Consider the following 24,458-nt stretch of genomic DNA (forward strand, 5'->3'; position numbering starts at 1 on the left):
TCATTTTTCCGTACTGCACGTATCGCCCATCAATTAACATGGGCGAGAATCGATCTGTCAGTTTTACCGGATCCGCAATGCAGCCGTAACGCATCTGGTGTACATTGCCTGTTATCATCTTTGGACCTGGATGACTGAAAACATTCAGCCACTTGTGTTGTCTGTGAACACAAGGTTTAACCTATAGGGGCGTTTCTCATGTTTTATACATTTTGAAGACAAGATACTGTAACTAGTCAATTAAAGATCAGTAATCAGAAAACACAGTGAATTTATAATGATTTAGTTTGAGATCTTTCATATAAGCCTCTTGGTGTGGGGGAAAGGGGGGGGGGGTGTGGCTGCACAAATGAGCAACCGTTTCCCCTTCTTTCTGCATTGGTCATCTTATCCGGTTTGACTCAGGCAGATTGTGTGGATGATGGTGAGGTCTCAGAGTGGCATGGTGAGGTCTCAGAGTGGCATGGTGAGGTCTCAGAGTGGCATGGTGAGGTCTCAGAGTGGCATGGCGGCCTGATAGGTAGACGGTGGTGCATTCTAATAGGCCTTATCAGCAGGCTGGAGAAGAGCTCTCTGCTCCGGCTGACAAGATAAACCCCAGACAGATCAAACACTATCACACAGACCCCCTGTCGCTGTCTGCCTGCCTGGCCTCAGTGTGACTGATGACATTTCATCTTTATCTGTCACTCACTCTCTCTTTAATAGTCTCTCTCTCTCTCTCTCTCTCTCTCTCTCTCACACACACACACACACACACACACACACTACCCTTTTCCATGCAATTCTGACCTGTACACATAGACCTGATTCACAGATGGGCACACAGCAGCAAGCTCCGGCACTGTGGAGGAGTGTGTGTGTGTGTGTGTGTGTGTGTGTGTGTGTGTGTGTGTGTGTGGTGTGGGGGTAAGGGGGAGGGTGTGTAGCCTATGTGTGCATGTGCTTGTATAAATGTGTCTGCTTTCTATGTGTAGCCGATGTATTTATTTTTATTCTCTTTATGTATTTGTTTGTTTATTTTATTTTTTGAGAAGTGCATTCACATCCATGCGATATGTGTGCAGTGTAGCATGCGTGCTGCTGGTGTGTGCTATAAATAGACCAGATTTTATTTAGATGTTGGGGGGCGTGAGAGGCAGAGAGAGAGAGAGAGAGAGAGAGAGAGAGAGAGAGAGACTGAGTTGCCATAGCAACAGGCACGTTCCGGGGGCCCTGCTTGTGAACGACGGTTGAAGGCATGATAATGTTAGTCTCTCTCTCTCTCTCTCTCTCTCTCTCTCTCTCTCTCTCTGCTTCGCTCTTTCTCTTCTATTTCTCTTCACTCAGTCAAATTAATTTAATTTCAATTACTTAATTGGCATGACGATTTATCAGGAAGAATATTGCCCTGGCATTATAGAAAATGGCAATTTTCAGAACCCACAAAGAAGCGTTTCAAACCATATTGAGATGATGAATTACAGTATTCGTGTTGAAACCACTAATCACCAACATCTATTTCCTCTCTCCCCCCCTTTTCTGTCTCCCTCTCTCTGCCTCTCTCTCCTCTCCCCACATCCTCCATTACTCCCCCTGCTGGCTGTCTTTAGTCTAGCTCCCTCTGGTGTAAAAGATATCACCTGTGAAGTTACACACTGACACATTTACCTACAGGTGAACGTCTCCCAACTGAGCGAAGCTAGCCATGTGATTGTGAGATCAGGTGTGTGTAATGGGGTCCACACACACAGACACACACGCACGCACACACGCACCCACGTACACACCACACACACACACACACACACACACTTTCAGTTAGTCACTTATTCCAATAAAGGTATATGAAAGCAGGATTTTGATGAGGCTCGTTTGCTCTGCAAGGTGCAACGTTTTCTGTCTATCTGGATTCTCGATCTTTGTTTTAATTCTCTTCTGTGCCTCCCTTTGAGATCTTCGCTCCCCCCCTCAGGGACAGACGTTTGGGAAGCATCGATGTGGATGATCCCTCTATGAATGGGTCATCACATTCCACGGACCCGACTCATACATTGTGCAAAGCTGTTTGGTGTCTGTTGGCGGCAGGAAAACCTAGAAACAACGTCCTCTTCCTACATTGTGACTCTGAAATGTTGTTTTCGTCCCGTACGCGCATTAATCAGACAAACCCCCTTTAGAATCAACTCTTATGGGACAAGAAGAGCGTGTACAAAAGGAACAAACTTCCAAGCAGCCTCATGTACATTGGTACGGAAAAGTTTTTATTGTGAATGACATTTTCATGACCAAGACGTCCTTAATACATCCACACTTTGTTTTCTTTGCGTTGACTTGGACAGAAATGTAACATGGGAGTTAAGATAACAATGAAACACTGAACAATCCTGCGTTGACTCAGTAGTAAGTCTCCTGTTCCACCCAACCTAGAAACCAAAAGGAGACAGAATTAGGGACAGGGTTCGGGCCGGGGGGACGTCTTCGTCTCGCAGATTCCAACTCCTCCATGTCTTTTAAAGACAAATCCCGCATACGAGAGAGGGCAAAAAAGGGTGTGGTATTTTCACGTTATGTTTGGGCCATGAGATGCTATCATCCCACACCGGCTGCCTAACCTTGTGAGGCAGCTGGATTCGTACAAGTCATGACATCACGATCACATGACAAATAAAGACATGTTGCATGTTCCAATCTATAATGGTGGTTCGCACCAATCAGCATCCAGAGGCAGCTACGGGCAGGATTCAGGTGTAACGACAGCGAGCAGCGAGCCTGTGATAGACATGATAGACAGATGGTTCGTCCAATCACCTGCCAGTTTTTTTTAAGTGCATGCCTCGAATAAACGGTTTCCCGAACAAGTTCCCAGATGGTTATGTGAAACAAACCATCTGGCAGCACCAGGTTACCGGCTGCCAGCCGCGCATGGAGAAATAAGACGGGGGTCGCAGCATGTGAGCAGGAGCGAGTCACTCCTTGAATTTAGAAACGAGGACGCCAAGACACGATGCTATTAAGAGCCTCGTCCTGGAACGTCTCCCTCGGCGGGGGACTGGCAGGCGGACAGACAGGTTGTGACATGTTTGTCTCGCAGTGGGCCATGAGAGGATGATATCATCCCACGAGCCAGCTAGCAGGGGTAATCTGCCAGGGAAGAAATGACTTGGCCGTGGGACTAAAAGGGGATGCTGGACTCGTCGACCTGGTCCTGTGGATTGGGGTTTAAGTCCCATGCCATATTTTTTGGTTAGAAGTGTCAAATGGCATATTTGAGAAAACTGGGCACAAAGTGAGTTTGAATTAAAGTTTGAATTATGTGATTTAGAGCCCAGAGGAGGATAAAATCTGGGCTAAAATCTTGGTTACCACTTTAAGGTGAAAGTGTGTTAACCAGGGTACAAGGGTACCCTTTTCCGATTTTTCTGTCATTTTCTCCCAATTGTATTTGGCCAATTGCCCCTGCTGTCACAGTCATTGCTCCACCCCCTCTGCCTATCCGGGGAGAGCGGTAGACTAGAACATGCTTCCTCCGATACATGTGCAGTCTTTTCACCTGACAGTGAGGAGTTTCACCGCCAGGATACGTAGCGCGTGGGAGGATCACACTATTCCTCCCCAGTTCCCCTCCCCCAGAACAGGCGCCCCGACCGACCAGAGAAGGCACTAGTGCAGTGACCAGGACTCATACCCCACCGGCTTCCCACCCCCAGACATAGCCAATTGTGTCTGGAGGCACATCTGACCAAGCCAGAAGTACCGCTACCAGGAATTGAACGCGGTTGTAGGCGAGTGCTTTTACCTCTACACTCCCCAGTCTGTACCCTTTCCTTGAGTTATTTTTTTATAATAAATATTAATTGTTTTTCTGAATGTTTTTCTTTTAAAAAGATAGAAACGGGGGACTTGGATATGTGTTTTACTCTCTCATCTTAACTGGGGTACAGAACACATTATTAACCATGGATGGGCAATGGGATGTTCACTGATCTGTGCTGCGAGACTCAGATGTAGCAGACAAATTAACACACAAACACACACACACACACACACACACACACACACACACACGCAGCTGTGACACAGCTAACATGCATGCAGGTTGAGCACTGTTCAGTGGGTGGAACGCAGTGTTCACAATGGCAGGGTTGTGGGTTCATTTCCCACCGGGTCGTCGTGACGGCCATGTCGTGACGGTCATATGTCGTGACGGCCATATGTCACGCTTCACCCGTCTGTATGCAGACTCAGTGATACATGTAACAGACCACAGACACGTGTGTGGGCGCACACACACACACACACACAGAAACATACACACCTTCACACATATATAAGCACGCACACACACACACATGTCATTCAGCCTTATCATCTGTCACTACCCTTCCTGTACACCGACCTCTCTCTTCCTATCTAGCAGTGCTCTGCTCTTTGTATTTGGCAGCGTATATGTCAGCATCAGGTGAAGTCAAAGATCTGGTATCATGGCAACACTGATATAGTGTGAAAATGTTTTACACAACTTAGTGAAACCAGTGTTCAAAAAATGAAATTGCAAACCACAGCTTACATTTAGTATTAGGGTATATGGTATGATTTATGATGGTATGGATGATTTATAAGTAAAAGCATCACATCATCTTATAGAATCATTTACCTCTTGCAGGGCAAATGATGGCAATCAGCAGGTTGGAATAATAATTGTCTTTTACTTTTTATACATGCTCCTTTCACTGCATTGAAATTAGAGCTGAAATTAGAGAATAATTCATCAGAAAAAATATATAAATCTTTGATCTCTTGATGAAAACCTTTCATCATAAAACTCAGTAAATCCTGCACCCTAACATCTATTTTTGTTGAACAATAAACAAACAAAAATCTTTAATCAAAAAAAGTAGGACAAGAAAAACTGATCCAATCCTTGACATCTATCCAGATACAGAGAGTAGAGGCACTGTTTCACAGTAAAGGTGAGCAGGTACAGGTAGAAACAGCCAGTAAAAGCTCTTACCGCCTGGGTTCCGTCGGAGGATGTATCTTCTGGCTTCATCATAGAGGAAGATGAGGAGGGAGTAGGGGAAGGCACAGAACCACCAGCATGGCCTGGGATGGATGGATGGATAGATAGAGAAAAATAGTTACAAATTAGTGTGACAACTATACTAAGACCATAAGAGCTATTTCCCCATGCTTTTACTGAGACAGAGGTAAACATGAAGTTATGAACCTATTCTTAAGTTCTATCAAACTATTAGAATTCATTGAGAAGCTGTATAAAGCAAAATGAGTCACACACATGTGTTAAATGAATGTGTTGCATTCTGGGCTGAAGAGGTAAGAGTTTGCGAGTCCTTTCTGCCCGCAGCGATCACACTTACAAACCCAATGAGACAAAGCTCGGAAGGTGCACACAACCACGCGCGCGCACGCACGCACGCACGCACGCACACACACGCACACACACACACACACACGGACACACACATACACACACATACACACACACAAACACACGCTCGCTTGCACGCACACACACACACATGCACATGCACGCACAAACAGACCCTCACAAATTGTTTTGCCTTTTAAATGACTAGGAATCTCATGCGATCAATATGATGGTTACTTATTATTCTTGTGTATGCTGGTACTGGTACTGGTGTGCTTTTTCTGACTCATTAGTGAAGTATCTCACTTTTCCTTCTCTTAAGGGCCTCTGACCTACCCAGTGCCCGGGGAGGGGGGGGGGACTAGGCTACATGAGAGATTACAGTAATCAGCAGAGAAATCTCTGCCTTTGCCTCTCTAAATGTCAAAATATATATTCATATTGAAAATCATGATGAAATGAAACCCTACAATATCCTCGGGGGAAACACTAACACATTGTTTGATTGACAGGTTAATTTACTGATTGGCTGGGCGACTGATATGATGCCGAATTCCATGTTTGATTGCTTTAATATTTGCTGTCACTGCTTCTTCATTATTCGTAGCGAGATCCCTTCATACCTTAATTGGCAATTCCTTTGGCAACAAGTACCTTTGTATTTCAGGCAGATATCTGAATCTTAATTGAGAGAGAGAGACAGAGAGAGAGACAAAGGGGAAATAGAGATATATACAGAAACACAGAAAGCAAACAAGACATAATAGGGACAGGAAGAGAGAGAGACTGGGAGGAGAGATAGATAGACAGATAAAGCGATAGAGACAGGGGGACACAGGGGGCCAACCATGGTTAAACATCAGCAGTCACCTGAAGACAGAGGTGAGCGGGTGGGTGAGGAGGTTGGAGAGAGAAAGTGGAGAGGAGACAGAAAACACCAGGAACTAGGGTCGTCAGCATACTAGAATTTCTAACTTCAATACAGATACCCAGGAAAATATTGATACTCGATCATATTTTCGATAGCACGAGCTGGGGGGGTGGGGTGACGTGACAACTCATCAAGAGGCATAAAAATAAACAAAGACAGATGGACGGACAGATGCACGCTTCTCCATAATCTAGGCCCAATAAAACTTGGCTCTTACACAGCAGATCACGGCTGCTCTAGTCATCAGCCTATCAGAACACGTTGAGCTTGTTGAAGCAACATATTCAATGATAGGGAGGGGAAATCAGCAGTATGCTTGATTTTTCCTTAAGAGAAAATGAGTATTGTATCTGTAAAAAATATATATATATACTTTAGACAACCGTTCTTACAGTATAGAGAGATAAACCGAAGAGAGAGGTGAGTGAGTGGGATGGTGGGTGAGGAGGAGGGAGAGAAAACAGGAACAGATGAAAAGGCAGCAGCTGCAGAAGCCAGAGAAAGGGAAGAAGCGCTACAAACAACAACAAGGAGAAGGAGCTTTAAGTGGGTAATGAGCCTAACTTAAAGGTCTGATGCTGCTTTCTGCTCTCTGTCAGGCAGAGCATCTCATTATAGCTCTGCTTCTGTAGAGAAGATTACCTGAGACGGTCTACCATCTGCAAGATCATATCCACCCAACACTACGAGTGAGCACTTCAAAAGTTTCAGAGTCATTTTATGTGCACATTGTAGTCCAGATACCAGCTCAGGGAGTGATGCATTTCACATTTCAATCATTGCAACAGTGAAGAAGATGGAACGATGTGCTGTCGCCTAGTCATAGCTCAGTAGTCTATCCTCAGTAGATAATGTTGACCTGTTGGGTTCAGTAACCGCATATCTGAATTCTGAAATCTAGGATTTTTAGTTAGTTTAAAAACGTAATACTTGGCAATCACAAATAATAAATACTATTTTTTTTATTTCAATCTCAATAATGTGAAGTGTTTACTTTCTTGGGTATATGAAGCTTCCATTTGGAAGCAATGATGCTTATTTTAGTTGCTGACTTTAGGTCTGTGTGTGTGTGTGTGTGTGTGTGTGTGTGTGTGTGTGTGTGTGTGTGTGTGTGTGTGTGTGTGTGTGTGTGTGTGTGTGTGTGTGTGTGTGTGTGCGCGTGTGTGCGTGTGTGTGTTGGTGGGTGTGTGCGTGTGCATGTGTGTGTGTGTGTGTGTGTGTGTGTGTGTGTTACTCACTTGAGAGGGTACATTCTGAGGGCCACGTCCATGCCGGGGCAGTAGGAGAGGAAGGCAGCCAGCGCCGTCTCTTCAAACAGTCCAAAGATCAGGATGCGGTTCCTGAGGAAGAGCAGAGTGAAAAACACAATTAGAACCTTTTTTTTTCTTTTCTTTTTCTTAGCAGCTATGCTTTTTTTATTATGTATATCCCCCCCCCCCCCCATTTTTTATCCAATTTTTATCCCCCATTAGTGCTAATTTTAATTTATTTATCCTGGTTGCTGCTCCACCCTCTGCCAATCTGGGGAGAACCGAAACTGCCTCCATGCTTCCTCCGAGACATGGGCAGTAGCCAGCTGCTTCTTTTCACCTGACAGGGGAAGCTTCACCAGTAGGTCATAGCACGTGGGAGGATCACGCTATTCCAACAAGCTCCCCTCCCTCCGAACAGGCGCCTCGAACGACCAGAGGAGGCACCACATCAGCGACCAGGATATTGCATGTTTTGGTGAAGGGGTTCCTATATGAAGGAAACCCCCAGGGAGCACGGGGAGAACATGCAAACTCCACACAGAAAGGCCCTTTTGACGACCCCACCCGGGCGGCGAGCACTCGAGGACATGAGGACGGGCACGCACTCCTTCAGCACTCACAGCGTCCGAGGTGGGAATCGAACCCAGGACCTTCTAGCTGTGAGGCGACAGCGCTTACCACTGCACCACCATGCCCCTCACAATTAGAACCTTTAAATGATATCTATGTGATTACTGATTAAATGTTAGGAGGATCACCAAAATACCTATAATTACAACTGAATATGTCATTGACATTTTCATCAAAGTAAAAACATACTGTATGAGAGTAAGACCAATGCTTAATAGCTCTCTGGTTAGTACTAGTTAGTTATTTTTCATAAAGCCATATGTGACTTATCAGATTACTTTGCTGAATTTAACAACAGCAAATGTTTTTGTTTGCTTGTTTCTTTCTTTTGAGGTGAGATGTTTTCAAGGTGCCTTACATCACCGTTTTATCTTACCTGCACTGCAGGTATCTGTCATTTTATCTTTTTATCTCCACCAAGGAGTGTCTGTCTGTCTGTCTGTCTGCCTACCTGCCTGCTCCCATGCCTGTTTGTCTGTCTGTCTGTCTGTCTGTCTGTCTGTCTGTCTGCCTGTCTGCCTGCCTGCCTGCCTGTCTGTCTGTCTGTCTGTCTGTCTGCCTGTCTGTCTGTCTGTCTGCCTGTCTGTCTGTCTGTCTGCCTGTCTGTCTGTCTGCCTGTCTGTCTGTCTGTCTGCCTGCCTGCCTGCCTGCCTGTCTGTCTGTTAGTATAGTATCTTATGCTGCTTCTCTCCCAAGACTAAAATATGATGAATCTCTGCACTTCACATACTCCACAAATGAGTCTGTGCCACTTTGCAGCCCCCGCTGGCCCCTGCTGTTTTGAGGGCCGGCTAGTGGTCAAAATGTAATGACTGACAGGTCGTAGCACCAATACTCTTATTGGTGCTACGACCTGTGGCTCCTTTTCAAAAGTCAACAGTCAGGTTGGGTGGGTGCGCCTGATCACTAAATTCATTACTATTTGATTACAACAGGGACAACCAATCACTGGCCACTAACCAGCAGTTTGGAGCTAGAAGTGTCCCAGACCCAGAGAGAGATCTCCAGCATGCAGGCTACATGAGTACACAGCTTTATGGTATGAGAAAATGTTTGGAAAATGCAGGTTTGAAAGCCACGGCTGTATCTTATGGCTCCATGTATACATACTTCATTCCTTGCTGCAGGATGGAGTTCCTCCTGGTCTTACAGATAATCAGATCGGCCCACTGGACGATGACAATGCTAGCGAAGAATGCTGTGTGGCAGGTGAACTCTACGATCTTTCTGCGCTCGTATGTCTGGTGAATAGAGAGGGAGAGTAGAAATAGATTACAACTACGCCATTCATCGTCAACAATATGTTCATGTGGTTCAATTAAATGTTATTTTATCCGGTCCTCCACTGCTGTCTGTAACAGCTTTTCTAGTGACATGGTGCAGCATTAGCAAGGTAAACTAAATAAAAGATCAGTGTTACTTACCCACTGCTGTCCGTAGCTGTCTTCCAGGTCGTTTATCATCCTGTCGTCCCAGAATACTCGGATCCCCACCAGGTCCATGGGTAGAAAACCATTCTCAGCCAAGATCACAAAGTAGGTGAAGAAGCCTGCTGTGGCCTGCATCATACCTGACAGAGGGAGAGAGCAGCAGACTTGGGTCAGAACAGTGCAGTGCAGATATTGTATGCTTTGGTTTTCTGCATTTGTATGTTTGGGTTGGGTTTTGGCAGTTTGAGTTGTTGGTCCAGGGGACACAGATTAAAAAGACATCAAGAGTCATTCACTATTTGGGGACACTGCATGTTTGCCAATTGGAAAGAATAGACCCTTTTCACGGGGGCCATTTTGTGTCAAAAAGGCAGAATAAACACAGGTGCGAGCAAAACACTAATGAGGGTTTCCACATTCAATCATGGAAGTTTGAAACCCTCATTAGTGTTTTGCTTGCACCTGTGTTAACCCTGCCTTTTTTGACACAAAATGGCCCCCGTGAAAAGGGTCTATCCTGCCATATATTCTGGAAAATCATTTCTGACAAAGAAATGATGAAACATAGAGTTTGAATAGATCCATATCTTATCTGACTGACCTCAAACACAAACATGCACACACTTCATTTCAGATCACAGAGGTTCAACAATAAAGGGATAACATTGTTATCATTATGTGGAAAAGCTGAAGTAAGAGTTGACCCCTCGTACCGATCTGTCCGTAGGCTATACTGATGAGCCTCTCGTTGACCAGTTTGTCTGTTTTGGGGTTTCTGGGCTGCCTCTTCATGATGTCGCTCTCAGCTGCTTCGTAAGCCAGGGAGATGGCAGGAACCTGGGAGGCAACGAGAAGACGTCAACACATGATGATCAGAGGCCACAGAGTAGATTGATGCATCCACATCCACATGCAATTTGTTTTCATGCATAGATCAGAATGATCATGGTTGTCTTTATATGTCAAACTTGCGTGATCACAAGGAATATGATGTTTGTCTGTTGTGCCACACAGTTCGAAATTTGATCTGATCTTTGCCCACATTTCTGAGCCCTTGTAGGTCTATCAGCATGATACACAGGAGAAACCTCAATCAATCCAATCAAAAAGCTCACCATGTCAGTTCCCAGGTCGATACAGAGGATGGTGACGGTGCCCAGAGGCAGAGGAATGTTGGCGATGATGAAGAAGAGGAAGGGTGAGATCTCAGGGATGTTACTGGTCAGGGTGTAGGCGATGGACTTCTTCAAGTTATCAAAGATCAGACGGCCTGTAATTTAAGACAAGAAGAAGAATGAATGTAGTGAAGAACCCAACGTGGGCAGTGTGAAGCTTTCGTTGATTTTTAAAGGAAGCCTTCCCTTGATCCCTCGGCCATAAAAAAACATACCCTCTTCCACTCCAGTGACGATGGAGGCAAAGTTGTCGTCGAGTAGGATCATGTCAGCAGCCTGTTTGGAGACGTCAGATCCGGCGATGCCCATGGCGACACCGATGTCGGCCTTTTTCAGAGCTGGAGAGTCGTTCACGCCGTCACCTGTCACAGCCACGATGGCGCCCTGCAGAGAGAGAGGAGAGAGAGTTAAGCTCAATTTATGCTTTGTCTGCCGACACTTTTGAAACGGTCGCCGACAGAAATGAGGACTTGAGTCGACACTTTCAAGTGTCGGCGAGCAGTGTCTGCTACCTAGTGAAATGTCTAGTGTCGCTGACTACGTCATAGTATCGCGCAAGTCTGATTGGCTATATAGACTTGACTTCCTTGTTTTGGTTTTCACTCGATTGAAATGAATGAACGTGTCTATGCTCCGCAGTCGCGGGAGTGCGCTCAAAACGGAGAATTGGTTCTAAACATGCAGCCCATTTGACTAAGGTGTGGTTAAGAGCAGGAGTTCACTGCATGTTTAGAAACAGCTAAACTGTGTCCCTGGATCGGACCGGAAAAGGTCAAAGCCCTGAATCCTCGCCCACGACTGTGAAAGCGGCTGCTGACCTGTCTCTGGCAGCCCTCCACGATGATGAGTTTCTGCTGAGGTGACGTTCTGGCAAACACGATCTCAGTGTGGTGCGACAGGATGTCGTCCAGGTGCTCCACGGTCATCTCTTTCAGCTCCCCACCGTGGACCACGCAGGCCTTGGCATCCCTGGAGAGGAAAACACAGCAGCATTAGGAAGGCACTTCTGATCTGAGAGCCTGCGATCGTGGGGCAACGCGAGCACACAAAGGGGAAATAATGAAAGGAAAAGGCGAGCAGGCAAAACAGGAAATTCCACGAGAAAACAGACAGCGCCGGCCTTGGCGTCCCTTGAGAGGAAAACGGTGGAGCCATCAGCAAAAAGTTAGATTTAGAGTAGAGGGTTCTAAATCTTCAGGTCTGGCTGAGACGCTGTATCTCAAAAGAGCCAATAACAGCTTCAATAGTGTATCTTGGTCCCAGGGAAATTTTATATTTTGTCCACATTGTTGACACCCTCTGTCAATTATATTAAGAAAAGGGCAAAATAAGAGATAGGAGTTTACTGCAGGACACTGGCTATTTCTAGAATAAAAACAATCTTCTGTTTTCTTTGAACTGGCAGTATTTCAGATGTAAATTACTGGAGACTAAACTGGTTGAATCGGCAAACACATATAGCCATATGTAGATTTATGTGTCTGCTCTGACTCGATGGTAAAAGGCTTTTTGGCTGAGCAGATTGCTGAACTTGTTTTCCAATGCAAATTTTATTTGGCACCATTAGTACTAATTCATTGGCTACCTCCAAATACCACATGAGTAACTCAAACTAAACTTCTTCACAAATAAATTGAGCTCAGGACATTTGGTGACCAGAAATTAATAATAATAATAATCATTTACTTTTTTAATGTAATAATTTTATTTTAAAACACAGCACTCTTCAACAAATTCATTTTTACCATTTCCCATGAGTGCTAAAAACATGCTAATGGCTCAGTTGTGTCGGGGTTATGGAGATCTAACTGTAAATGATGAAAAGAAAACAGTGTTGTGAAGAAAGGATCCTTGTGGACATGCAGCCTTGTTCTGCTCAGCCACCAGGGGGCGCTAGGAGTGTATGGGGCCAAGTTCCTGTAACTTCTCGACACAGTCTTCTTTTATTTTATTACTTGTATCAAGATTACCCTTGATTGAAGATGAAGATGATGTTGATTTGCAGTTGAGCAGGTCTTACATGACAGAACTGGTGCAGTGTTGTGTTGAAGACAGTGAGTGTACAAACCTGGGGTTGACCTCTGACACTGGGACGTTCAGACGAGCAGCAATGTCCTCAACGGTCTCGTTGCCTTCGGAGATGATACCCACACCCTTAGCGATGGCCTTGGCTGTGATTGGATGATCTCCTGTTACCATGATAACCTGAAGGGGACAAGATAAGACAAGACTCTCAACCTGAAAGTTGTGCCAAGCTTCACAGAAACCTTTGCCCAAATGTCTACTTTATCAAGAATTGAGAAAAGTTGGCTGATTTAACGGTTTACCCGCATAGATTTTGACAGTGTTATATTTTTACAATATATTTGCAAATGGTTTGTTTTGGCTGACGAGCAATCAGTGCAACTCTGTTCACATTCCTTTGAGGTTTGTTTGACAGATACTGTGGTGGTTGGAGGTTTTAGGAACTGAAGAACAATATCATTAAAAAAACCATTAAGGAAAATCATTATCCTGGACTGTGAGTCAGAAAGTGTATAAGTCAGCCATGTTTTTCCGCAGAGATAGGGATGGAGCAGAAGCCTGGAGCAGAGGCCTTTAAACTGCTGCTTGTACCCATGTGCTTTATGTCTCTGTGTTTTTACACTCGCTGCAAATCAATTTGCCCTTCTGGGACACTTAATAAACTTGAATCTTGAATCTTGAATCTTGAGACAGTGGAGACATACCTTGATTCCAGCGCTCCTGCATTTGCCCACAGCGTCGGGCACGGCAGCACGAGGAGGGTCGATCATGGACATGAGGCCAACAAAGCACAGGTTCTCAGTGGGGAAGTTCACCTCCTCTGTGTCAAAGGCAAAGCCCTCTGCAAACTGGTCATCGGGGAGACAGAAATGGCAGAAACCTGGATGGGAGCATAAAGAAAATACATGTCAATCTTCATTTAAAGACAAGTCTAGTTTATTTATATAGCCCTAATTCACAGGCAAGTCTCAAAGGGCTTCACAGAAACTAGTCTAGCTAGATATAACTAAACAATCAAAACTGAACTACTTATGTAAAACATGCATGGCAGATGAGGGAGAAGAGAAGGAAAGAAAGAAAGAAAGAAAGAAAGAAAGAAAGAAAGAAAGAAAGAAAGAAAGAAAGAAAGAAAGAAAGAAAATAAACGATGTATTCCACAGCCTAACCTACCACCTAACCTACTCTACCATCTACCTTCAACCATGACCCTAACAACTATAAAACAAGGTGGCAGGAGAGGTGCGCTGTACAAGAAGCTGGAAAAGAAAGGTAGGGCTGTCCCAGAGTCTATTTTTATTTGAAAAATAGATTGAGCTGGACCTTACCCAGCACTCTCTCTCCAAGCCCTCCCAGCTCAACATAGGCGTTCTGGAAAGCGTCTTTCATCTCGTCGTCCAGAGGCTGCTCTTTTCCCTGGATCAAGATGGTGGAGCAGCGGTCCAGAATCCTCTCTGGGGCACCTTTCATCACCAGCAGGTGCTTGGACTCTCCGGGAGTCGTGTTCTTATGGATGGAGAGCTGTGGGATAGGAGGATGGAGTCCAAATAGAATTTGTCAGTCAAAGACACTGTTGGGAGTTAAGACAATCAGACAAACAAAAGCAGATAGCCTAAAGGTTAGAGAAGCGAGCTTGTGACTGGAAGGTCGTCGGTTCGAACCCCGGGACCGGCAGTGTAAAGTAGTGCTTGCCCCTCCCTCATGTCCACCACCAAGGTGCCCTTGAGCAAGGCCCTTAACACCAACTGATCCAGTGGAGCTGCTTAGTGGCCAACAGATCAGACTGTGGTTGTACTGGTCAGCTTCCAAGTATACTGTGTGTGTGTGTGTGTGTGTGTGTGTGTGTGTGTGTGTGTGTGTGTGTGTGTGTGTGTGTGTGTGTGTGTGTGTGTGTGTGTGTGTGTGTGTGTGTGTGTGTGTGTGTGTGTGTGTGTGTGTGTGTGTGTGTGTGAGTGAACAGGGCACTCCTGAAAGCAAAAAGCATTGCTCTCAATGAGATAAGTATTATGATAGATAAAGTTTAAATAAAAGTTGACTTTGTGGGTGAAGGAATGGAGCCTGCTTTGGATATTGTCTTACATTGTTGATACCTATTGTAAGGCTAAACTAAGTTAAGTTAAGATAAGTTAAAAGTTATCCCATGGGGAAATTCATCCTCTGCATTTGACCCATCCTCTACTAGGAACCTTCCTTGAACTAGGAGCAGTGGGCAGCCGCAGTGCAGCGCCCGGGGACCTTTTGCCAATGCCTTGGTCAGGGGCACTGACATGAGTACTATGAACCCTAACATACATGTCTTTTGATGGTGGGAGGAAACCGGAGCACCCGGAGAAAACCCACACGAACACGGGGAGAACATGCAAACTCCACACAGAAAGGACCTGGGACAGACCGGGGCAGGGCCTTCTTGCTGTGAGGCAACAGTGCTAACCACTGATCCACCAACTATGTCCAAACTATGTCCAAACTATATTCAAATTAAACAATATCCCATTAAGTGGTTCAGCTAATAGTCCTACATGAGCTGAATTGTTACCTGGTACTTGTTGGTGGAGTTGAAGGGGATCTCAGAGATCTTGTAGTATTTTTCTCTCATTTCTTTGACAGAGCCGCAGCACAACTCAATACACTTGAGTAGGGCAGACTCAGAGGCGTCACCAGCCACATCTCTCTGTTGAATTATACAAAATATCAAGAGATGGATCAGTGCCTTTGGCTCCTTGACAAGCAGGGTTAACAGATGAAGTTACACCAAATGTCAAAGCTTCTATACATGTCCGGCTTCTTGATATCGTCTTGCAATGTTGAATAATTCACAACCTTTTGTTGCGGGCTCAATGAGTTAACTAGAGCAAAGCGATACTGTAATTAAGTTCTAATGGCTGATGTGTGCATGATAGACTGGCACCTTCAGTAGGGCTGCTTGATTATGGCAAAATTCTTAATCACGATTATTTTTGACTGATTTTGAGGTTACGACTATTTAACGTGATTATCACTGACTGGCAACATCATGCATTTCTTGAACTTGGAAATGTTTTATCTCTTTTTTAATACTGAATTTCTTTTCACTTTGAATATAATTTAACTGAAAGACAAGGACATAAATCAGAATAAAAGTGGGGGGAAATAGATAGATAGATAAATAAATAGGCTAACTAAAATAAACAATATATATAAAAAACATTTATCTTAATTATCTTTTTTTTATAATAGCCAAACTTGTAATTGAGATTAGAGTTTGTGTAATTGCACAGCCCTAACCTTCAGGATAGGAATGTTGCTCTGCTCTGCCAGGAAGACGGCGCGGTTGCAGAGTCCGGCGACGCGGGCCAAGGCGGCCCAAGTGGCGGAGCTCCTGTCGAAGGATGTCCCGCTCTGGTTCTCGGTGGTGTCGGCCTCATGAATCTGGTTGTCGAACCACATGTGGGCCACGGTCATCCTGTTCTGGGTCAGCGTGCCCGTCTTGTCGGAGCAGATGGTGGAGGTGGAGCCCAGAGTCTCCACGGCTTCCAGGTTCTTCACAAGGCAGTTCTTCTTGGCCATGCGCTTGGCTGTCAGGGTTAGACACACCTGGAGATGGAAAGCCAGTGATTAGCTATCATATCTTCAATGGTAACTTGCGTCAAATACTCTGTGTATATACAGTATATTGTCTAATGAAAGTGTCTCCTCCAGCCATGTTTTGGCTTTTTGTCCTTGTTTATTTATGGTTGAACAAAGATTGGGACGTCGACTTTGAATATATATCTCTATCAGCACAAGTCAGGCATTATAAAGTGATAAGTACAGCAGCCAGTCATAAATTGACGCAGACACTCCAAGGTCTCTAGTGCTATCAAACATGTCATTTTAACTCAATGGGAAAATATGGATAATGGAGGATATCATTTGTAAAGGTGACGTAATGATAGTATCATAAATCCAATGTTTAAAAAAAAATCATAGATTGTACACTTTGAATGTTGTTGTAAAAAGTAAAAAAAAAAAAAAAAAAAAATCTTTAGAAAAAATTTAACTATTAAATTGGCCAGTCAGAACATTGTCAGATTGTTATGTTGAAAGCTGAGTGAACCAATCATCTTTTGTTCAGGGCAGGGAGGGGCGGAGCCTCTGGCACTACCAGCCAATCAGAGCAGTGTTTTTTGGGGGCTGCTAGAAACACCCCCAAAGCAACCTGTAGCTCTTTAGGTGAGACTTGGACACTAGAGAATAAATTACTACAAATATTTATGATTTTTCTTTTGCATGAAACAAAGGAGAATATGAAACAGGAGAATATGAAATTCAGTTGAAACACAAAGCACGCTGTAACTCACAGTGACGGTGGCCAGGAGACCCTCTGGCACATTGGCGACGATGATGCCGATGAGGAAGATGACGGCCTCCAGCCAGCCATACCCGAGGATGAGGGAGAGGACAAAGAAGGACACGCCCAGGAAGACGGCCACACCGGTGATGATGTGGATGAAGTGCTCGATCTCCTTGGCGATGGGAGTCTGTCCGCCCTCCAGACTGGAGGCCAGGGTGGCGATGCGACCCATGACGGTACGGTCTCCGGTGTTGATGACGACTCCTCTTGCAGTACCTGGACGGCGAGGGGGATTTTTTTTTTAGTCACAAAATAGTTGATTACATTTTTCACATGACATCAGACAAGTCGTCTGGGTAGTGCAGCAGTAGATTCCCTGCCTACCAACATGAGGGTCACAAGTTCGAGCCCTCATGTTACCTCTGGCTTGGTCGGGCATCCATACAGGCACAATTGGCCCTGTCTGTGGGTGGGAAACCAGATTAAAGATATGTGTCCTGGTCGCTGGGGCCGCTGTTCAGGGGGGGAGGGGAACTGGGGGGGAATAGCGTGATCCTCCCACGCTATGTCCTACTGGTGAAACTCCTATTTGTTCAGGAGCATTTATTGTGTCCACTTGCTCGACTTTAGATAGGAACATTTCAGACTGTGTTTCGCCTCAAAAGGCCACAAAGGAAAAGGTTGAGTTTTATCAGAGTCAAATGTTTATTTTCTTTTACTGGTTTTCCGTGTAAAAATAAAAGGATCGCCCTGACGTTTGGCAAATTGTGGCCATTTTTCTCTTTCGCTCCCATCTTTCAGTGCTGAGTACGTTTTTCTGTTGTCCTATGAAGGACAAATGCAGGTGTCTGGACTAGGTCCAGCACCTAATCCAAAATGGGGGAGTTGATGGAATTGTATGCATGCTGCTGACGCATTCTACCATTTGAGCCTTGGTATTATTTATAGTCCTGACAGACCCCTATGGTCTATCAGGACTACAACCTATATATGGAATAGATGTCTAATTATAGAAATAATTGTAGGGTCCAGCAAGACTCAAAGACTATACATGGTCTTCATGCTTACAATTCCATCAACTTCTCAAGAGAATACCAAGGCACACATGGTAGAAATAGTCAGCATGCATACAATTCCATCACCCCTAAAGTTAAATTTAACCTAATACAGATTTATCACAAATTAATCTTGACCCCATAATCCCCTTCCAGAGCCAGTGATTTCTCCATCTTCCAATGCTGCTTTGTTCTCTACCTTCAACACAGTTGGTGGAGAAGAAAGCGATGTTCCTGGTCTCCAGTGGGTTGTCATTGGAGAAGTCTGGAGTACGAGTCTGGGGCTCTGATTCACCAGTCAGAGAGGAGTTGTCCACCTGGGGGGAGATGACACATTTGGGAATGTCTTTAAACCAAGAAACAAACAAGACAACGTATGAACTAAAACACTTTGGTTTTGGAGGCTGAATTAAGGTAAACTTCACTTAAAGGAATGTGCAATTTTAACATCATCAGGTGATAAGCAAGCTTAACCGTGATTTACTGAGACTGTATGTGAGGAAATCATCGTTTCCCCTTTCCAAGGCCAGTAGGCCACCTCCCCTACAAGAGTTGTCATCTAAAACACATCTTAAAGGCATTGCTCTCCAGGAGCCACTGGTCCATACAAATGTCTTTCAGGAGAGGTGAGGGCAGACTCTGAGGAACGGTACCTTGCAACCGTGAGCAGAGACGACACGCAGATCAGCAGGGATCCTGTCTCCTCCTTTCACCTCCACCAGGTCTCCCACCACCACCTCCTCAGCGTTGATGTTCTTCTTCTCACCATCGCGGATGACCAGGGCTTGCTATGGGACAGCAATGACAGCAACATTAGATTTTAAAGGTGATTTCTAAACTATAAAGCTGACATTTCAGAAGTACACCAGTGGTTCTCTTTTTTTTCTTCTTCTTCTTCGCGTCAAGGACCCCTAAACTGACACAAATTAGACATTTGATAAGATTTTGTCACCCAGGGACCCCCCTCTGATAAGATTTTTGCATTTGGATATTTTATTACAGAAAGTGTACATGAAAACCATGACTGAAATAGTCATACATTCTGTCATTGTGTTACTTATGGATGGAATTATAGTGAAAATAAATCATTCCACTTTTTGCTGGGGACCCCCCAGAACCCCCTCAAGTACCCCTGGGGGTCCCGGACCCCACTTTGAGAAGCACTGCATTACACTGCCTGAATAGATTTTTCTTTTGTGGACTGAGATATACGATGAGTAATTTTTCTTTTTTGCAGCATCGCTCTAAGAGTTGACTCAGCAGAAAGTTGGATAACTATTCTTTCTTTATGTCTCTTGACAGGACAGGAGTTGCCAAATATTGGTGATACACCCACGAGTTTTGGGGCTACATAGATGGGCGATGTTCTCAGCAGCAGGAAATGAAACAACCCAGAGTGAAAATGTACAATCGGTGCTCAGGTAGCTCCCTCAGCACGGTACAAAATGTTCCCCTGGTGGATCACTTCACTGCCTTCAACGTGATGATCTGTGAGCAGCCCCTGGAGACTGCAAACCACCTGTCAAGATCTGATGACGGGCGGATATATGAATAACAGCGATGAGGAACTTGGCAAAGAATTACTCCCATCATCGGTATGCTTTTCCCCCATTTAGGCAAATTATTTTAACCACACAATTACCTCAAACTAGCACTGGAATATGTGAAATCTCACCTGTGGGACCAAGTTCTTGAAGGAGTCCATGATCCTGGAGCTCTTAGCCTCTTGGTAGTAGGAGAAACAGCCAGTGATGATGACGACAGCGGAGAGCACAACACCCAAATACAACTGCAGGGAGAGGAAAGGGGTGTCTTTTTAATAACCAAGTGGCAGTTAATGAAGTTGTTTATTGTCCTTCCTTTTGGCGAATTTGGCCAGCTTGAAGGTAAATGATGACAGCTCTTTCATTTAACAAAGTTCTCCTTACGTTATCATTGGCCGGTTCATCTTCTGCTGCCGCCTGGATGCCGTAAGCCAGGAAGCAGAGGATGGCTCCGATCCACAGCAGCATGGAGAAACCACCAAACAGCTGACAACAAGAGGACATGCATTCAAGATTCACCTCTTTATTGACAACAAGATGAAATACATTCAAGGTTCAAGTCTTTATTGACAACAAGAAGAAATACATTCAAGTTTCAAGTCTTTATTTGCCACATCAAGTTGGCCAGAAAGTGTTTGTGTCTCAGTGTGTTCTGGATCAAATAGCTCCTACACTCAGTATGCCAATACAGTTAACTTCATCTTACTGCACAGGACTCTTATTTGTGTTTCCAAAATTTGAATATAAAAAAAATGCTTACAAGCAAAATGTTTTGCATGTAAATTGCCACACTCCCGTCTATGAGTTCCAGTGAAATCCCAAAGACGCATTTACCTGCCGACAAAACTTGACCCATTCAGGCGTGGTGGGGGGAGGGGTGAGGGCGTTGGGGCCGTCCCGGGCCAGGATCTCCTTTGCCCTGGAGGATGACAGACCCTGCAGAGAGGAGGAGGAGAGAAGAGGAGGCGCAGTTAGGATCACAGTCAGAGGAGCAGGAGAACGATGGAGAACAAACAAGGATGATGTCAACCAAGATTGGTAATGCAATATTCAGGCAGTGTTGCCCCATACAGGTGTGTCTAAAAAGTGATGTATCACTTCACTACAGAGAGAATGAATTAGGGAGGAGGTTTGACTGAACACGTGGAGCAAAAACACGTTCTTCTTTACAGCAACAGCCTCGGGGTTGAAGGAAAAGGGGGAGATTAAAGAGAAGAGCGAGTTAAGTGATCACACCTGAAGCCAGAAACTATCTAAAGATTACTTGTAAAAACAAATGGGTAACCACTAATGCCAACATTAATGCATGTGTACTGTGTGCGTGTGTGTGTGCGTGTGTGTGTGTGTGTGTGTGTGTGTGTGTGTGTGTGTGTGTGTGTGTGTGTGTGTGTGTGTGTGTGTGTGTGTGTGTGTGTGTGTGTGCGTGCGTGCGTGTGTGTGTGTGTGGGACCTGTAATTTAATCCACATTAGAGATGAGATTTTGTCTCAAATCTGAGAATGTTTTTATTGTTAGATAAGATTTTGTCCAGAATTTCATGACCATCTGTATTGTAGGTGGAAAGATAACAGAGAACTATGATCAGAACAGTGATTATTACATTCTCTAAACTGTGTGTTAACTTCTTTTAAATGAAATGGTGAAGTTTAACAATTTAACAGTTTGCTGGGGACCTCCTGGACCTCCCTCGAGGACCCCTGGTAGTCCCTGGACCCCACGTTGACAACCACTGATCTAAGGAAAACTACACAAGAAAAACCTGTAAGTCTAGTTTTTCCCCCCTACTCTCACTTCCCCCTCTCAAGCTACTCCGTTTGCCCCCGTTTACTGTAGGGTAACAGGACGAAACGTGAGACAGATCCACACACACACACACACACACACACACACACACACACACACACACACACACACACACGCACACACACACACACACACACACACACACACACACACACACACACACACACACACACACACACGATACCTCCGGAGATGCAGGTTTAGAGTTCGGCTGACAAAACAGAAGACAGCAAATACACGGGAGCAGAGTAATCTGAGTAATCTTTAAATCACCGCTTCCTTCCGCACTCCCGCAGTTTAGTGTAATTAAACAGAACAAAAACAGTATGTGGTGTGCTAAATTATGTATGCGGTAATTAAGTTGCGAGTTGTGATACAGAAACTACGACACGGCCAGGAGAAAAGGAGACTGAGGAATATCTTCTTTCCATTATCAATGAATCCTTCTTTTGCAAAGCAGTCAGTGTATTGCCTTACAGGTTGTTCCAGTGTTATTACACTGTAATACTGAGTTAGCCTGTTAACCATCCTGATCATGTGAGCTCACGTTCTGTTTCCTTCTGTGGATCAGTCTGGACCGCCCCCAGAGATTTCCACAAATTACTAAGTGCACGGGCCAATCAGGGACCTGTCTCGTAGTTGACAACGTACCCAGCCAATCATAGACTACTGACAAAACAGTATGACGGCTCCCGAAGCAATGAGCAGTAACGTTAACGTGAGTATGCAGCAGCGGAGTTTCTCGGCGGAAAAGATGCTTTCGCCGTTCTTCCGGGTGGATTTGGATTAGATTTGGTGATGCTGATTGGCTGAAGGAGTTGTCTGTCAAGGCAAGTACTCCCGCCCACTGAAATCGATGTGGACGGCCTGGAGGCCAGACTGATGGGCAGAATGGAACAGTGAGTTGACGTGACGGTGATCACAATGGTTTACGTGGCTAATTGGATAAATACTAAGGGAAAAGGAGCCGTAACCTAAAACATCTGAGACGTCTTTGGAGGAGCTGCAGGTTTTCTTCTGTTGGTCGGCCAATGAGAGCAGTGCTCCTGTGTGAATGAAGGCCTTGTTTTGGAGGTAAAACCCAGACTGATCAGATTTCAACAGATAATCATCAGTCAAGGATTTGGTCAGTGTGGGGTTGTATTGTATTGTGTAATAGAATTCTGAGTCTGTGTGTGTGTGTGTGTGTGTGTGTGTGTGTGTGTGTGTGTGTGCGTGTGCACGTGCGCGTGAGTGTGCATCTGTATTGTATGTGTATGTCCTCTATTTGTACGGCATGAACGCGGCCTTGACCCTTCAAATCGCCAGCCTCCGTTTACCCACGTGAGAATGTGTGTGTGTGTGTGTGTGTGTGTGTGTGTGTGTGTGTGTGTGTGTGTGTGTGTGTGTGTGTGCGTGCGTGTGCGTGTGCGTGTGCGTGTGCGTGTGCGTGCGTGTGACCTCGGTTTGTACTGCTAGATCTTAGCCTCTGGGTTTATTATCCTCCATGTTATTACAACCAGTAGAACAACTTTTACTATCAAGCCAGTCCGAGGACACGTTTCCTCAGACACACACACTCACTCACTCACCCTGGTTAGGTCGGTTCCGTATTTCCTGTGAAGTTCATCCAAGGTCAACTTGTGATCATCCTATGGAGAGAGAGAGACAGAGAGACAGAGAGAGAGAGAGAGAGAGAGAGAGAGAGAGAGAGAGAGACAGAGAGAGACAGAGAGAGAGAGAGAGAGAGAGAGAGACAGAGAGACAGAGAGACAGAGAGACAGAGAGAGAGAGAGAGAGAGGGGGGCGGGGGGGTTAGAGATTAGAGACATTGCGTAAAACAAGACCAAATCCCCGTCACTTTAAAACTAGAGATCTGATGCTTTGGCTGCCAGGATTACAATGTGTCCTATCATTTCCTCCAAAACAATACAGGGATTAGAAGGATGACGGGGCAGAAATGTGAATTCTGATGAGGATTACAGATGTTTGTTTACAGTGTGATTTCAGATTAAGTCAAAGCAGTCAAGTCATACTAGATTGAAAACTCTCCGCCAAACATGAGAGCTAATCCATGAGCTCATATAGACGCAGAGTCATTTTGCCACAAGCGAATGGAATCAGTGAACGCAATTGATTTGTATACTGTGGAGTTACGCTGACTGTCTGACTCACGGTTGAGCTTTTAAAGTCATCATCATCACCAACATGAATTCATCTTTAAAGCATCCACCTCAAACTCATTTGATCTTCTACGGTTTTGTTTGTTTGGTGTTTGTGTTTGTTTTTGGATGAGAGAGAGAGTGTGTACTTCCCAAACATCGTTTGCTATACACAATAGATGTTACAGCCTCGTCAAGCAGCAATCTCATGTCAAAAATAAATAAATAAAAATAAAAGGCACATATAAAAGCGGCTCTGAAAATGCTCAAAGCGGAGAGGCTGACGCATTTGCGTGCCCACACTGTTTCGCCCACAGTGGAAGAATGAGGAGGGGAATTGTCTGCGTGCTACATAATTTAGTGGAATTTCATCTGTCATTATTGTAGGCATTGGGAGAGCACGCATGGTCATCTTTAGTAGACACATGCACAGTAAAGCACCACTGCTTTAGGTCATCTTTAGCAGACACATGCACAGTAAAGCACCACTGCTTTAGATCATCTTTAGTAGACACATGCACAGTAAAGCACCACTGCTTTAGGTCATCTTTAGTAGACACATGCACAGTAAAGCACCACTGCTTTAGCTCATCTTTAGTAGACACATGCACAGTAAAGCACCACTGCTTTAGGTCATCTTTAGTAGACACATGCACAGTAAAGCACCACTGCTTTAGATCATCTTTAGCAGACACATGCACAGTAAAGCACCACTGCTTTAGCTCATCTTTAGTAGACACATGCACAGTAAAGCACCACTGCTTTAGGTCATCTTTAGTAGACACATGCACA

At 44.8% G+C, this 24,458-nt stretch overlaps 1 protein-coding gene across 1 annotated transcript; it reads right to left on the reverse strand.

Annotated features, from left to right (window-relative positions):
- Window positions 1-2,222: 2,222 nt before the first annotated feature.
- On the reverse strand, window positions 2,223-23,129 carry LOC310773936 (sodium/potassium-transporting ATPase subunit alpha-1). The gene is made up of 21 exons (XM_083633944.1): window positions 23,097-23,129; window positions 20,558-20,659; window positions 20,108-20,209; window positions 19,855-19,968; window positions 18,833-18,967; window positions 18,379-18,496; window positions 17,132-17,400; window positions 16,077-16,385; window positions 15,349-15,483; window positions 14,141-14,333; window positions 13,520-13,695; window positions 12,859-12,995; window positions 11,609-11,759; window positions 11,006-11,174; window positions 10,731-10,885; window positions 10,329-10,452; window positions 9,610-9,755; window positions 9,296-9,426; window positions 7,541-7,642; window positions 4,994-5,085; window positions 2,223-2,405 (listed from the first exon to the last, which is right to left on the reverse strand). The coding sequence occupies exons 3-21, from the start codon at window positions 20,189-20,191 to the stop codon at window positions 2,377-2,379; spliced, it is 2,769 nt and encodes a 922-aa protein (XP_083490070.1). The 5' UTR covers window positions 20,192-20,209; window positions 20,558-20,659; window positions 23,097-23,129; the 3' UTR covers window positions 2,223-2,376.
- Between the last annotated feature and the right edge of the window lie 1,329 nt (window positions 23,130-24,458).

The sequence above is a fragment of the Poromitra crassiceps genome (assembly GCF_964638095.1).
Source record: "Poromitra crassiceps genome assembly, chromosome: 3".
Taxonomy (NCBI): domain Eukaryota; kingdom Metazoa; phylum Chordata; class Actinopteri; order Beryciformes; family Melamphaidae; genus Poromitra; species Poromitra crassiceps.